The sequence below is a fragment of the Bombina bombina genome, chromosome 5, assembly GCF_027579735.1.
Source record: "Bombina bombina isolate aBomBom1 chromosome 5, aBomBom1.pri, whole genome shotgun sequence".
Lineage (NCBI taxonomy): Eukaryota > Metazoa > Chordata > Amphibia > Anura > Bombinatoridae > Bombina > Bombina bombina.
In genome coordinates, this window is record NC_069503.1 from 1020457284 (window position 1) to 1020472954 (window position 15671).

Genomic DNA, 15671 nt, shown 5'->3' on the forward strand with positions numbered 1-15671 from the left:
AACCTAGATTCCATATATTAAAATATGTAATTGTATATAACACTTTAGCAAAACACAACTATTGTTACAGGTATATTATTTTAATTTGTTTGTAGTTTAAAACTATATATATAATAATTTAAAAAATCCAGAGCGTATGAGCTAAGTATATATATATATATATATATATATATATATATATATATATATATATATATATATATATATATATGGAATTATGTTGATTTTTAAAGTATAAGTGGAGCATGAAAGTCAAAATTTAAGTTTTACAGTCAGGTGCATGTCATTTTAACAAACTTTGAAATTACTATAATTATAGAATGTGTTTTGTTCTCTTGGTGTCGTTTGTTTAATACCATATCTGGGCAGTCTCAGGAGCAGCAATTCACTACTGGAAGATAGCTGATGATTGTCGGCTACAAACAATTGACCTTTGTTGTGCAATTATGTTTATTTTCAACTTGAAATACGCTTGCAAGTTAGTGCGAGCACTATATTTAATGATCAATTGCGCTAACGTTAGCGCGCCACTTGTAATCTAGCCCTAAATGTTTTTATAATAGTGCAAACTTAAATATTAATTTCAATATTTTTTTCTTCACCATAAATGAGATATAACATTCAAAACAGTGACTGGATAGTAAAATAACTGTGAATGTCAGAACTTTTGTTTACAATGAAAAATGTGTCCAATATACATCTTTTTTTGTGTAGAATAGTTTTTTCTGCTGGGTAGAAAGACATTTTAAAACACTTGACATTGTTAGATTAATAGCTGCACCTTGCGTTTTCAAGTTATGTCATTTATGGTTACAGATTTAATTATGCTAATTAGCTTGGCTTGTTTTTTCCAACAGGTGGCAGCCCTTCGTGTCACAGGTGTTTATAAATGAATCATGGACTTCACATTAAATTCAGAAGTATTTCACAATTATCATAAAGCAAAAAAGGCTGAGAGAAATAAATATACTGTTTATTATACTATGTTAAATTACTTATTAATAAACTCTTTTTCTGGTTTATGTGGAACTTGGAAGATTGTAGTTGTGTAGATCTTTTACTGGGAGATTAGTGTGAAATTAGTTGACACAAAATAGACATATTTTTGAAATAATCCCCAAAGTGCCACTTGAGGTGATATATACTGATTTAGAACATGTGTTGGAGAATTGTCATAGATTAGCAAAAAATTTACTATTAAGAGCGCTTAAAGGTTCTTGATATCCAAATGTTGAAGCACTTAAAAGTGATTCTACATAGCTGTAAAAAGCAGATTAGAAAATATCACCTGAACATCTCTGTAAAAAAGAAAGATATTTTACCTCGAAATATTCTAAGTTATCACATCCCATTGTAAAGAGATTTTAAGCAGCCAATCTAGATGCTAGTCCCATGACTTTCAAGGGTGTGTGCATCTGGTATGTGCAGACACAGTCGTGTTATTTCCCTCCTCAGTTTACTATCTAGATTTCAATAAAAACTCATGAGACCACAGTAAAGCAAAGTGTTCCATCCCACTGGAGGATAGCTTGTCGTTCAAAGAGCCCATGGATAAAAAGATGGAAACTCTGTTAAGAAAGATATTTCAACATTCGGGATATTTATTTCAACCAGAGGCGGCAGTTGCCGCATTTGCAGGAGCGGCTTCCTACTGGTTTGACTCCTTATCAGAATTGATCGAGGTGGAAGGTCCCCTCAATATTATTCTTGATAGAATTAAGGCTTTATGGGTCGCTAATTCTTTTATTTGTGATGCAAATATGCAAATTTTTCATTTAAATGCTAAAACTGCTGGGTTTTCTGTTCATGCCCGCCGGGCTCTGTGGCTGAATTCCTGGTCTGCGAACATGACTTCCAAATCCAGACTCCTTTCCCTTCCATTCAAGGGTAAGATTTTGTTTGGTCCAGGCTGGACTCCATTATTTCCATGGTTACAGGGGGCAAGGGTGCCTTCCTACCGCAAGATAAAAAGAAAAGATCTAAGGGACAATCTAATAATTTTCGTTCCTTTCATTCTGATAAATCCCAGCGTCAGCTATCCTCCGCTAAGACCAAGCAACCTAAGACTTGGAAGCCGGCTCAGTCCTGGAATAAGTACAAGCAGAGCAAGAAGCCAACTGAGACTAAATCAGCATGAAGGGGTCACCCCCGGTCCGGCTATTGATCAGGTAGGAGACAGACTTTCACTCTTCTCAGAAGCTTGGTTCAGGGATGTGCAGGATCCTTGGGTCCTGGAGCTCATTGCTAAGGGTTACTACTCAAACCTTTTCGTGGTCCCAAAGAAGGAGGGAACTTTCTGCCCGATTCTGGACCTAAAGTGCTTAAACAAGTTTCTGAACATCCTCTCATTCAAAATGGAGACGATAAGGTCTATCCTTCCCTTAGTACAAAGGAGACAGTTCATGACCACTATAGATCTGAAGGAAGCTTACCTTCATGTCCCAATCCACAGGGAACATTTTCAGTTCCTAAGGCTTGCCTTCCTGGACCAACACTTCCAGTTTATTGGTCTTCCGTTTGCCTTAGCTACTGCCCCAATAATTTTCACAAAGGTTCTGGGGGCTCTCTTAGCCTGGCCAGAACCCAGGGTATTGCAGTAGCACTTTGCATGGACTATATTCTGGTACAAGCACCATCCTTTCATCTAAAAGAGTTGTCTTATTCCAAACACCAGGGTAGAATTCCTGGGCACTATAATAGACTCACTAGTCATGAGGATATTTCTTTCAGACCAGAGACGCTGCAAGCTGGCTTCGGCATGTCTTGCCCTCTGGACCTCCTCAAGGCCCTCTGTGGTGCAGTGTATAGAGGTGATTGGTCTCATGATGTCCAGCATGGACATAATTCAATTTGCCAGGTTCCATCTTAGACCGTTACAGCTGTGCATGCTGAGACAGTGGAACGGCAATCATTCAAATCTGTCTCAACAGATCTCTTTGGACAACTGGTCGAGAGAATCGCCCTCTTGGTGGCTCTGTCCAGATCACCTGTCCCGAGGGACATCTTTTTTAAGACGATCCTGGGAGATTGTGACTATGGATGTGAGTCTCTCAGGATGGGGAACAGTTTGGGGAGCCAAGAACGCTCAAGGCCTTTGGTCTATGGAGGAGAGCTGTGTTATGATCAACATTCTGGAACTTCAAGCAATCTTCAATGCTCTGAAGGCTTGGCCCTGTCTGGGTTTGTCCCAGTTTATCAGGTTCTAATCAGACAATATCACCTCAGTGGCTTACATCAACCACCAGGGAGGAACGAGGAATTCCCTAGCAATGAGGGAGGTATCTCGGATTCTGGAGTGGGCAGAGGCCCACAATTGTTCGCTGTCAGCGATCCACATTCTGGGTGTGGACAACTGGGTAGCGAATTTTCTCAGCAGACAATCCTTTCATCCGGGGGAATGGTCTCTCCATCCCAAGGTGTTTGCAGAGATATGCATAAGATGGGAGATAGATCTCATGACGTCCCGTCTCAATACCAAGTTACCTAGGTATGGGTCGAGATCCAGGGATCCTCAGGCAGAGCTAATAGATGCATTAGTGGTGCCTTGGAGGTTCAGTTTAATATACCTCTTTCTGCCATTACCTCTCCTTCCTCGAGTAATGGCCCGCATCAAGCAGGAGCAGGCATCAGTGATACTGATTGCTTCATCGTGGCCGCAAAGGATGTGCTTTGCAGATCTAGTGGGGATGTCGTCATCTCCTCCATGGAAGTTACCTTGTTGCAGGGATCTGCTGGAACAAGGTCCTTTTGTTAATCAAAATCTAGATTCTCTGAGGCTGACTGTGTGGAGATTGAACGCTCAATCCTAGCCAAGTGAGGTTTCTCTGAGATAGTTATTGATAACTGCAGAAAAAATGTGTAACAGGAGCACCAGGTGAAGTGATAAAAGTATAAATTTTTATTAAATGCAAAAGGGTATATACCCCGGGTAAGAACACACAAAAAAGAAAAAAGTAACAAACAGATGAACAATGGCTGACCGGTTTCGGATGTTGCCTTACTCCTAGCCTGCTTAAAACAGATTGACAGTTACTGCCTTAAAAACCCTCATCTGAGTTACCATTGGTTCAGGGGCACACGCCCCAAAATCTCAGCTTCATTCAATTAAATGATCATTAAATGACACCTTAATCTCTACGGTACATGGTTCACAAAAAGCATGCAAATATACAAAACCAAAATTAATACACCTTAACACTCTTAGAGTTTCGAATAATGTTGATCTTTGTTCTGTTATTGTGTCTGAATATGAATTTATGCATGCTGTGATTGTGTGCATGCTAAAACATATACCTGTGTACAAGTAGTTGTTAAACTTGCCGATCGCTCCGGCTGTGTGTGAAAATGCTTAATGTTTTATTCATTTAGGAGGGACACTTTAGTCCGTATCATATGCTTTAGTGAATGATATTTTTTTTTTTTTTTTTTTAAAAGTTTACCTTAAAATTTTTTTTGCTTTTAGCCTCGTTTGTTATCGTCCGCTCACTGCTGTGTGGCTTGCAAAGGGTGGCCACCCATGTCATTGTTCAAAACATTCTGATAGGTTGAAAATCGTAAGATTTGGCCAATCACCCTGCAAGTCTCACTGCACAAGTCTGGAACGGAGAAACACAGTTTCCTATTGGGTCCCTACACTTGCAGTGTCCTCCTATTCGTGACATATGCATGTTTGTTAGCAACCGACTGTGGGTAAAATCTGCAATTAGCTTTTCATTCCATGTGGAAAAATAAGTTTAATTGGGTGAAAATATGACAAACAATGAATAGATAGAGAACTAAAGTCTAGGATCTACAAGATCCTAATACAAGATAATGCTGCCAGTTTAAGGAGATATTAAGGTATGATGTAAATAGCTAGTAGTGTAATATCTAGATTGTAACTATCTAGCTTATAGTATAGTGAGTGGCCCCCATACAGTGTGCCTATTATCTAAGGAAAGATAGTTACCAAATGAAGATATTAGACCTGTATTATAATTTGAATATAAAATGGAGGAATAAACTGCATTGTGCAGTGGTTTAATTAAGGAATGATACTAAAAAGGAACAATTCAACTAGGGAAATCAAAAGATACCAGGTATGGCATTTTTTGATTTGCTATGTGTGGTGTGAAATAGCCTCGGTTACCAAAAATTAATTAAATCAAATTCTGAGTTGAGGCCTTCTGGAACTCTCGTTTTTAAACGAAATATCCAGAAGGCCTCTCTTTCACCCAATTTACGAGTCCTATCTCCCCCCTTTGGTCTGGATGGGTACTCTCTCAATGATTGTCCACGTAAAGAATCTCTTATCTTTATTGTGAACATTCGAAAAGTGATTGATTAATGGAGTGGTGAGAGCACCTTCTTTTATATCCAGCAAGTGTTCTTTAATCCTGACTCTAGCTTCCCTCGTTGTGAGTCCTACATATTGGAGCGCACAATGTGTACATGAGATCAGATACACCACGAAGGTTGACCTGCAATTCAGGCATAGCTTCTTTTGCTATATCATTGCTAAAAGCCGGAGGTGAGCAGAATAGGACGGACATCCCCAACATAGGGGACACAGCACCTAAGAACAAGGCTGCCCCTTTTCCAAGGAGGCAGTGAGTGGTGAGTCACCTTTATTACAAAATTTCATCTACAGTGGATTGTTACTGCTTCATTGGAATCTGAATGGTGGGAGGTGTTTTGGGGGGAAACACCGCCATCCTAGTGTATGTACATATATACACCTTATACAGTCTATTTGCACAGCAGCTTTTAACAACATACTATTGAACTGAATCTTCTGTCCTTACAGATTTTTTCATCTATTTACATAATACACACACCCAACCTATTTCCCCTCACTCTTTTCATAGTTATTGATACTCTCATTCAAGCTTGTAAACCGGTTACTCATCGCATCTATCATAAGGTGTGGAGGACCTACTTATTCTGGTGTGTAGATCGTGGATTCTCCTGGCACAAGGTTAGGGTTTAAAAGTGTGTGAGAGAGTGAGCGATAAAAAGCTAAAAAGGCGTGGATAGAGTACAGATGTGTTAAAAATGGTACATATTTATTACAATAAAATATTAAAAATACAATTAAAACCTTCCTAAAATCTCCATGGATCCATGAGATAAAACATGTAGATAATGATACAATATGGCACAAATTTACAGTAACAAAAATTCCCTCCTATGTTGCGATAAGTATAATTGTTAACTATGGCAACATTTCAAGATCAGAATAGTAGATAGATATAGTCAACAGGGATATATTTTGAGCACAAATAAAACAGTTCTTACAACAACAAATCTTAAGTGCAGTGTCCAAAGTAAACGTTCCAATGCGAGTGTGATCAAAATTATGATCAAAGAAGTGAATGTGAAAAAATGTGAAAAAATGTGATGAACAGATGTGTCCGGTGTGGCTTGGGAAAAATAAATTGTAAACAAAATGTCTCTTGTAAATGCACAGTGTTTCAAAATCAAAAGTCAATATATGTTGTAGTTCCTAGAAAATTAAATCCAATCTGGTCAAAAAAACTTCCAAAAAAACTTCCAAAAAAACTTCCAAAAAAACCTCCTATAACCATGCTTTAAAGGTGATCAACGTGAAACAATGAAAAAACAAAAATTATATATAGAATAATGTGGCAAAGAGGTTCAAAGTCTTCCTCCTAAACCTGTGGATGAATAAAAAACAATAGTGCAATATCGTCTAGATACTGTATATAATAATCAGAAATGTGCTCACCAGTATGTCAACGCGTTTCGGCCTTCCTAGGCCTTTATCAAGACAATACTGTTCTATGTATCTCTGGGAGCTTTATATGTTGGTCACTTAGATGATTGGCTCTAATTTGGCGCCAAAATTAGGGGTCTGCCCTTTCCTGTTTGGCCCAATGTTTCATGGGAAAGAGTTTTTCTTTTGGTCTATTGTTTTATTATCTATAATTATTGTATTATTTTAGAGTTGTTTATATCTGATTCTGGCTTTGTTATGTATGTCCGTATTTGCCCCACTTCCGGATTTTTAGACTTACTAGCTCTTCCGGTTCTGTTGTAATGGTATTACATCCGGTTTCGCCAGTGTTACTTTCGGTTTCGCTATTACCGGAAGTCTAAATTTTGTCTCATCCGGTTACGCTGTTACCAGAAGTGAGTCTATTTTGGACCTTATTCAGTTCAACTTGGGCGATTGACTGCATAGCTTGCATGACTATGTCAATAAGAGTAGTGGTCCATCAGCATCCTTGTTGTAGTAGGTCCCTTGATACATTAACTGAAAGACCAGACAAACTAACAAACCGAGAGAACTAAGATTACCTAAGAGAATAAGAATAAAAATCTCCCCCATCGAGGAATATACAAGAATGACTTAATCCTCATTCCCACCCATTACATAATAGACAAACAAATTCCTGAAATATAAGGCATAGAGAAGTCCCTCTCCCTTAAGTACACTAGCAAAAATTCATTCCTACCCCCCAGTCCAGTTAGTTCAAAATAGATGCTTCAGTTAGTCTAGCATTAGCTGCTCAGATCATCAGTGTTCTAAATATCTAACTTATACAATATTAAGTGAGATATGCAAAATCATCAGACACCATGAATATCTAAGAAATTTTCCACACATCTTTTAACATCTTTTAAACGTTTCTTTAAACGTTTCTTTATCATCTTCAAAGTTTATTTTCATCCTATATATTTTTATATACTGCAATTTCCTATTGTGACTTGTGACTTAATTTTAAATGTTTTTAAATATCTATATACTTTTTACACATATATGGCCAAACCGTTTTATATGTAAACACAAATATACGTAAAAACAGTTGACAGTATTTGTGATACATCTGTTCATACACACACAACAAGGATGCTGATGGACCACTACTCTTATTGACATAGTCATGCAAGCTATGCAGTCAATCGCCCAAGTTGAACTGAATAAGGTCCAAAATAGACTCACTTCTGGTAACAGCGTAACCGGATGAGACAAAATTTAGACTTCCGGTAATAGCGAAACCGAAAGTAACACTGGCGAAACCGGATGTAATACCATTACAACAGAACCGGAAGAGCTAGTAAGTCTAAAAATCCGGAAGTGGGGCAAATACGGACAAAAAGAAAAAATATTTTGATATATGATACATTGAAGTACTAAAGATGCTAACAACTATAAATATACATAACAAAACCAGAGTCAGATATAAACAACTCTAAAATAATACAATAATTATAGATAATAAAACAATAGACCAAAAGAAAAACTCTTTCCTATGAAACATTGGGCAAAACAGGAAAGGGCAGACCCCTAATTTTGGCGCCAAATTAGAGCCAATCATCTAAGTGACCAACATATAAAGCTCCCAGAGATACATAGAACAGTATTGTCTTGATAAAGGCCTAGGAGGGCCGAAACGCGTTGACATACTGGTGAGCACATTTCTGATTATTATATACAGTATCTAGACGATATTGCACTATTGTTTTTTATTCATCCACAGGTTTAGGAGGAAGACTTTGGACCTCTTTGCCACATTATTCTATATATAATTTTTGTTTTTTCATTGTTTCACGTTGATCACCTTTAAAGCACGGTTATTGGAGGGTTTTTTGGAAGTTTTTTTGGAAGTTTTTTTGACCAGATTGGATTTAATTTTCTAGGAGCTACAACATATATTGACTTTTGATTTTGAAACACTGTGCATTTAAAAGAGACATTTTGTTTACAATTTATTTTTCCCAAGCCACACCGGACACATCTGTTCATCACATTTTTTCACATTTTTTCACATTCACTTCTTTGATCATAATTTTGATCACACTCGCATTGGAACGTTTACTTTGGACACTGCACTTAAGATTTGTTGTTGTAAGAACTGTTTTATTTGTGCTCAAAATATATCCCTGTTGACTATATCTATCTACTATTCTGATCTTGAATTGTTGTCATAGTTAACAATTATACTTATCGTAACATAGGACGGAATTTTTGTTACTGTAAATTTGTGCCATATTGTATCATTATCTACATGTTTTATCTCATGGATCCATGGAGATTTTAGGAAGGTTTTAATTGTATTTTTAATATTTTATTGTAATAAATATGTACCATTTTTAACACATCTGTACTCTATCCACGCCTTTTTAGCTTTTTAGCGCTCACTCTCTCACACACTTTTAGCTACTTCTCAAGTCCACTAGGGGACTATTGCCAGTGAGCTTAAGGCTGTATAATACTAGCGCTCAGTCTACTAAAAACACATGTTCTAACAAGGTTAGGGTTTCTAAGATTCTTTCCTTTCTCCAGGATGGTCTGGAGAAGGGCATTTCTGCCAGCTCCCTTAAGGGACATATTTCGGAGATTTCGGCCCTATCTGTTTTACTGCACAAGAGGTTCACTGAGCTTACAGATGTTCAGGCTCTTGCTAAAGTCAGACCTGTGTTTAGATCTAGCGCTCCTCCTTGGAGTTTAAATCTTGTTCTTAAAGTTTTGTAGAAGGCTACATTTGAGCCTATGCATGTATTTTGGCATTAAATTATTGTTTTGGAAGGTTCTTTTTCTACTGGCTATTGCTTCGGTGCACAGAGTCTCTGAAATGGCTACCTTGCAATGTGAGCATCCTTACCTAGTATATCATGCTGATAAGGCTGTTCTTCGTACTGGGTTAGGTTTTCTTCCTAAGGTCATTTCAGATCGCAACATCAATCAGGAGATTGTGGCTCCTTCCTTGTGTCCTAATCCTTCTTATTCGAAAGAATGGTTACTTCATACTTTGGATGTGGTTCGGGCCTTGAAGTTCTATCTTCAGGCTATGAAGGAGTTTAGACAGACTTCTTCTTTGTTTGTTGTCTATTCTGGGAAGCGTAGGGGGCAGAAGGCCTTGTCCACTTCCTTATCTTTTTGGTTGAGGAGCATTATTCGCTTAGCTTATGAGACAGCGGGACATAAGCCTCCTCAGAGGATTAAGGCTCAATCAACTAGAGCAGTGGCTTCCTCTTGGGCCTTCAAGAAGGAGGCCTCTATGGATCAGATTTGTAGGACGACTACCTGGTCCTCCTTACATAACTTTTCTAAATTTTACAAGTTTGACGTTTTTGCTTCGGCTGAAGCAGCTTTTGGGAGAAAGGTTTTACAGGCTGTGGTGCCCTCAGCATAGGGTCTGCCTCTTTTTTTGTCCTCCCGTTCATTCAGTGTCCTCTGGAGCTTGGGTATATGTTTCCCACAAGTAAGGAATGAAGCCGTGGACTCTCCTCATATTAGAAGGAAAACATAAATTATGCTTACCAGATAATTTTCTTTCCTTCTGTATGAGGAGAGTCCTTGGCCCCTGCCCGTTGTGCGGACTTAAATTTTGTTTTGTTCTTCTGGCACCATTTCTACCCTGATATTTATCCTACTGTTCCTTGTTCCCTTGGCAGAATGACTGGGATATGAGGGAAGGGGGTGAGGTATTTAAGCCTTTGGCTGTGGTGTCTTTGCAACCTCCTGGTGGCCAGGTTCTGTATTCCCACAAGTAAGAAATGAAGCCGTGGACCCTCCTCATACAGAAGGAAAGGAAATTATCTGGTAAGCATAATTTATGTTTTTTGCACATGTCGGGTAGTGTGCGTTATGAGTTGAAAGTAAAAAGTTTGTTCTCAAACAATACCCACTGTATGTTAACCAAATATCGGGACCATGTTAACGTATTCTCCCCATAGAAGTCAATGGAGAGCGCAGAAAAAAAACATGCACGCTAACCTGACAGCAGTTATTTATATTTCACATTCAAATGTTCTTCACTTACAGAACACTGTAGTTTTTATTGTAAATACATATTTCTATAAATATCTATATATACCTATACCTGTATATCTATTCCTATAGATATATATTTTACATTAACATATATATATATATATATATGATGCTGTTAATGTAAAATATATATATCAATAGGAATAGATATACAGGTATGCACATTATGCATATTTTACACTCATGTTCTTCACATAGAAAATAATATAATTTTAATTATTAAATATGTATATTTTTATATATTTGATAATGTTAATGTAAAATACATATCTATATGAATAGGTATATAGATATATATATATAAATATGTATTAACAATACAAATTACATTATCCTGTATGTAAAGAACATCGGAATGTTAAAAATGTACAGAAAATATAAAGTAAAACACATACATACTTAAATACATATGTACACATATATGTTGTGTTTAATGCAATTTATTTTCTTCCCCTACCCTCTACGCAAGCTCTCAAGTTGCACTAATCTGACGAGCATAAATTGTGATTGTGCTCGAGCAAGCACGCTTACTTTCAACTCATAATACGTTCGCTATTTCTGTTGCGTGCAAAAAGCTGAAAAAACGATATTGCATGTGTGCAACAGTTAGCAATCTACTAGTAATCTATCCCTAAGTAAGATATTTGTTATATTGATATTTTTCCAGTTTTACTAGCAGTTTTAATTTACTTTTTCATTTACATTTTAGTATCATTAGATGTTGTTTTGACGCCCCATAAATTTCATACAAACTTCTAACTTATCAAACAATGCAATACAGTAGGGTTTTTTTTCTATTCACACTGGGGAATTCCTTATTACCAGTGTTGTTTTTGTATATTTAAAATATGGATGGAATTTTTATTTTAGAAATTTGAGGCTTTGATATTTATGATAATTTTAAATTGAGACACTAGTGTTTGGAATTATTTGGCAGCAAAAACATTTTTTTTCCTTTGGTATTTCAAGAAATGTTTTCTTTTTAACAATTTATTCAGTGTCTTTAAGATTTGCCTTTGATGACAACACCAGTCTTATAATCTTTATGCAATCAAAATATTCAAATTTCTCCTTGACCTACTGTGATGAAAAATCTTTAAGACTGTACTATTTATATTCTTTTTTATTAATAAAGTTTCATAATACTTACAGTACAGCTGTAAGAATACTATTACCCTAAAAATAGTGTCATACAAATCTAGTTAATTGCTATGAAGACTTCATTTTCTCCCCTCTGACAAATTCAAATTTGAAAGGGGATATTATGATGTTATCTCAAATTAGCTTCTAGGGTATGACAATTCATTTTTTTTTTCAACAGAAAATTGTAGCTGCTGATGCCTGTGATTGGTTAAATTAAAAAATACTGAGCTTATCAAATTCATTTCATGAGATTTTAAAAACCTATCCTTTCTCTGAAATTAAACTAAAATATGTTCAGCCTTCACAAAACACACATTTTAATACAATCACTACATTTTTCTTTATGAAAGGGATATAACACAGTGTTCTTTTTGCACACAAAATATATGTTACATCAAAGTAAACATAAAAAACCCAGATTGTGTTAAAAAGTCAGCAAACAACTTTCTCGTTTTCTTGCAAAATGAGAACTTAAAAATTCTCAATGTATCCATTGTTTATAGTGACATAAGGAAGCTGACATGCTAACAATTTGTAGTTTGTCCCGAGCATAAGCGAAAAAATTGCCTTCTTGTTTCTCTAGCATTCACTTAACAGTAAGCCAGCTCAAGTTGCTCTAGAGAGATTTATTCCATGAAGCAAAATATGTCTTCCTTGTGGGAAGGAACTAATAGACCTTGAACAAAAGAGATTATTTGTATTAAGTATAACCCAGTGCTAAGTGCTTTTTATATTACAACAGTGAGACTGTTTTATATCCCTTTAAGCACTCAGACAATATCACATTGTGTGCCTTCTTGATATATGCCCAGTTTTTGAGGCACCAGCTCCTACTGAGTATATGCAAGAGTTCACAGTATATTTGTCATAAAAAATATATATACTAGTCCTTTGTGAGGGTTATGCATTGTCTTTTTTTAAATGCACATGTTGATTGTGCAGTTCTATAGTATTTAATGGTCATTTAAGACATATATTTCCATAATGGATTCATACTAAAGCATAAATGTATGTTAGTTTTTCTTTGATGCTTGTTTGCAATACCACACATGTTTTATTTTCATACTTGATCCTTTCATCATTATTGTGATCGACATAGTTAAAATTGTTGTATTTCCTGTATAACCATGCACATTTTTAAATTTGCAAGGTGTGAGCCCTCAAGGTTTTATTATATGTTATAACTGGATGGTGAAACAATATTTTTTAATTGAGGGTAATTAAAAATGTTACTTTTTCCGCTTTAAACTGTTATCCCAGTACTAAATAAACATACCTTTTTTTTATTTTTTTGCTTAATACATTTAGTATAGATCCACTTATGAACAGTAGTTGAAGCTGTCATTGCCAGAATTAATAAAGAAGTATTAATTGTACAAAAAAACAAGCATTTTCTTTAATTTGTAAGATAAGATTTGTATTAAAATGTGTGATAATTTACGGGATCCAAAGATAAGGCTTCATGCCCCATTCAAAATATTGTCACAAAATGGTGAGTATATATTTGAGCAGTAGCAATATGGCATGATGCCTTCCTTTTCTATACCCTCCCAATGTTTCATTTTTGAATCTATGGCAAATCCCTGGTTGCCTAGTATGATTTTTTAAACAAATTTGAGCTAACATTGATCACATGGGAAAGTGTTTGGAAGATAACAGATTTCCTGGACCATATAGCAGGAACAATATCTAAATACACTAGTATTACTTCATAGTAATTAAAACAGGGTGTCTGACATAAAAGTTAAAGGGATACTGAACCCGTTTTTTTTTCTTTCATGATTCAGATAGAGCATGCAATTTTACATAACTTTCTAATTTACTCCTATTATCAAATTTCCTTTTTTCCCTTGGTATCTTTATTTGAAAAAGCAGGAATGTAAGCTGTTGAGTTGGCCCATCTTTGGTTCAGCACCTGGGTAGTGTTTGCTGATTGGTGGCTAAATGTAGCAAGTAGCAACCAATCAACAAATGCTATCCAGGGTGCTGAACCAAAAATGGTCGGCTCCTATGCTTACATTCATGCTTTTTCAAATAAAGATACCAAGAGTACAAAGGAAAATTGATCATAGCAGTAAATTAGAAAGTTGCTTAAAATTGCATGCTCTATCTGAATCATGATATAAAAATTTGGGTTTAGTATCCCTAGAACTAAGCAAAATGTATGATTTATATCAGTATCCATTTTAGCCTTTTGTATTGGTTTTGCTGGATAACTTGTTACCTTGGATTTTAGTTAAAGGGACATTAATCTTAAAATGCCATTCCCAGTAGTGTTTCCATTCCCCACTGAAAGGTTGGATTGCATTCTGCAATATGCAGATACCCTGACACACCTATATTCTGAACAGTAATTGGTTGATATATGCAGGAAGATTTATTTGTATCTGTCCCTTATTGGCCACAGCAAAGGAAGTAAATAAATCACATTCAAGAGGCTTTCAAAGTGTGTGACGCAAGCCTGAAAGACACTGCATACTTTATTACAACATTTACAGTTTTAAATGATTTTAAAACATTTATTTTGCATGTTAAGCATTTTGCTATGTAGTAAATAATTTTACACCCATAAATAAAAAGATGGATGCCCCTTTAAAGTAAGAAAAGTGCCTAACTAAGTCCAGAGTTACACCCTTTTAAAAACATTTTTTTCATATTTAAAGCAGATAACTCCACAATGTGAAAAAAAAAGCTGGAATGTATGCAATTTTTTTTTACCTCAAAGGACAAGAGGTGTCATGCTTTGCTTCCCCTGCCTATAAATGTATTCATCCTGTGTCTTTTATAGTCTAGGGACTACATATTGAAACATTAACAATATTATTATTTCACCGGCAGTAAAACTGTACATCATCATGCGGCATAGATAGGAAAAATTACATTATTCATTCAGAATAATTTCCTACTACAAAATAAATGTTGCAGCGGATAAGGGTTTGAAATGGATACTGATTTTCTAAATTCTTTCCTGTCTGTTTCAGGAAATAGTTAGATTTTGTTGATAATAAAGTACAATATGCCTAAAGTTCACTTGCAAACACTGTTCTTTGCTGTGAAAGTCATCTGCATTCTCTTTTATAATTCCAAGCCACTAGAGATATTCCTAATCTTGGAGATCTGATACAGTATCGTTTAGAAATATCCTCAATAATAATTCAGCAAGATCAGTGGAAAAAAGCAGAGCCTTATTGCATGTGTATTGTAGAAAGAGAGAGAAAAATGCTTCTAGGGATTCTGGTCATGAATAACTGGTTTGGCACGTTGTTTGCAAACTGAAAAAATAATAATCATGATTATTATTCCAGTTATTAATCAACTGAACCAAATGACATCTGTTTGTTATCTTACTTTCTGCAGAAGACAAAGTCCCCTGTCCCAATAGTGCTGCGAGATGGTCCCAAATGGTTGTTGGATGTGTCTTGGCAAGGAGTAGAAGACAACAAAAACAATTGCATTGTGTACAACAAAGGTAAACAAAGTCTGATGTTATTTTATTCTCGTTGCAAAGAATTAATTGCAGTAAGAGAACATGTGCATTGTGTCATACAATCACTATATACTGTAATATTGGAGAGGTACAGAGTTCACTTTCATCTCTTGTTTAATGATAAGGCTCAGCTGGAGATAATCTCATGATTCAAATTTACATCTAATTTCATGACGCATGACTTGCATATTATTTCTGGTTTTATAATATGTTTAGTGCTTTTAATATATGAATTTTCAAATGTTTTCAGGATATCACATT

General features: G+C 35.8%; 1 protein-coding gene across 1 annotated transcript in view; it reads left to right on the forward strand.

Annotated features, from left to right (window-relative positions):
• ZFPM2 (zinc finger protein, FOG family member 2) overlaps nt 1-15671 on the forward strand; it is a 542864-nt gene that overhangs the window by 310841 nt on the left and 216352 nt on the right. Inside the window, exon 5 of the mRNA XM_053713191.1 lies at nt 15281-15392. Coding sequence (XP_053569166.1) covers nt 15281-15392 — 112 coding nt within the window. The remainder of the gene's footprint in view (nt 1-15280; nt 15393-15671) is intronic.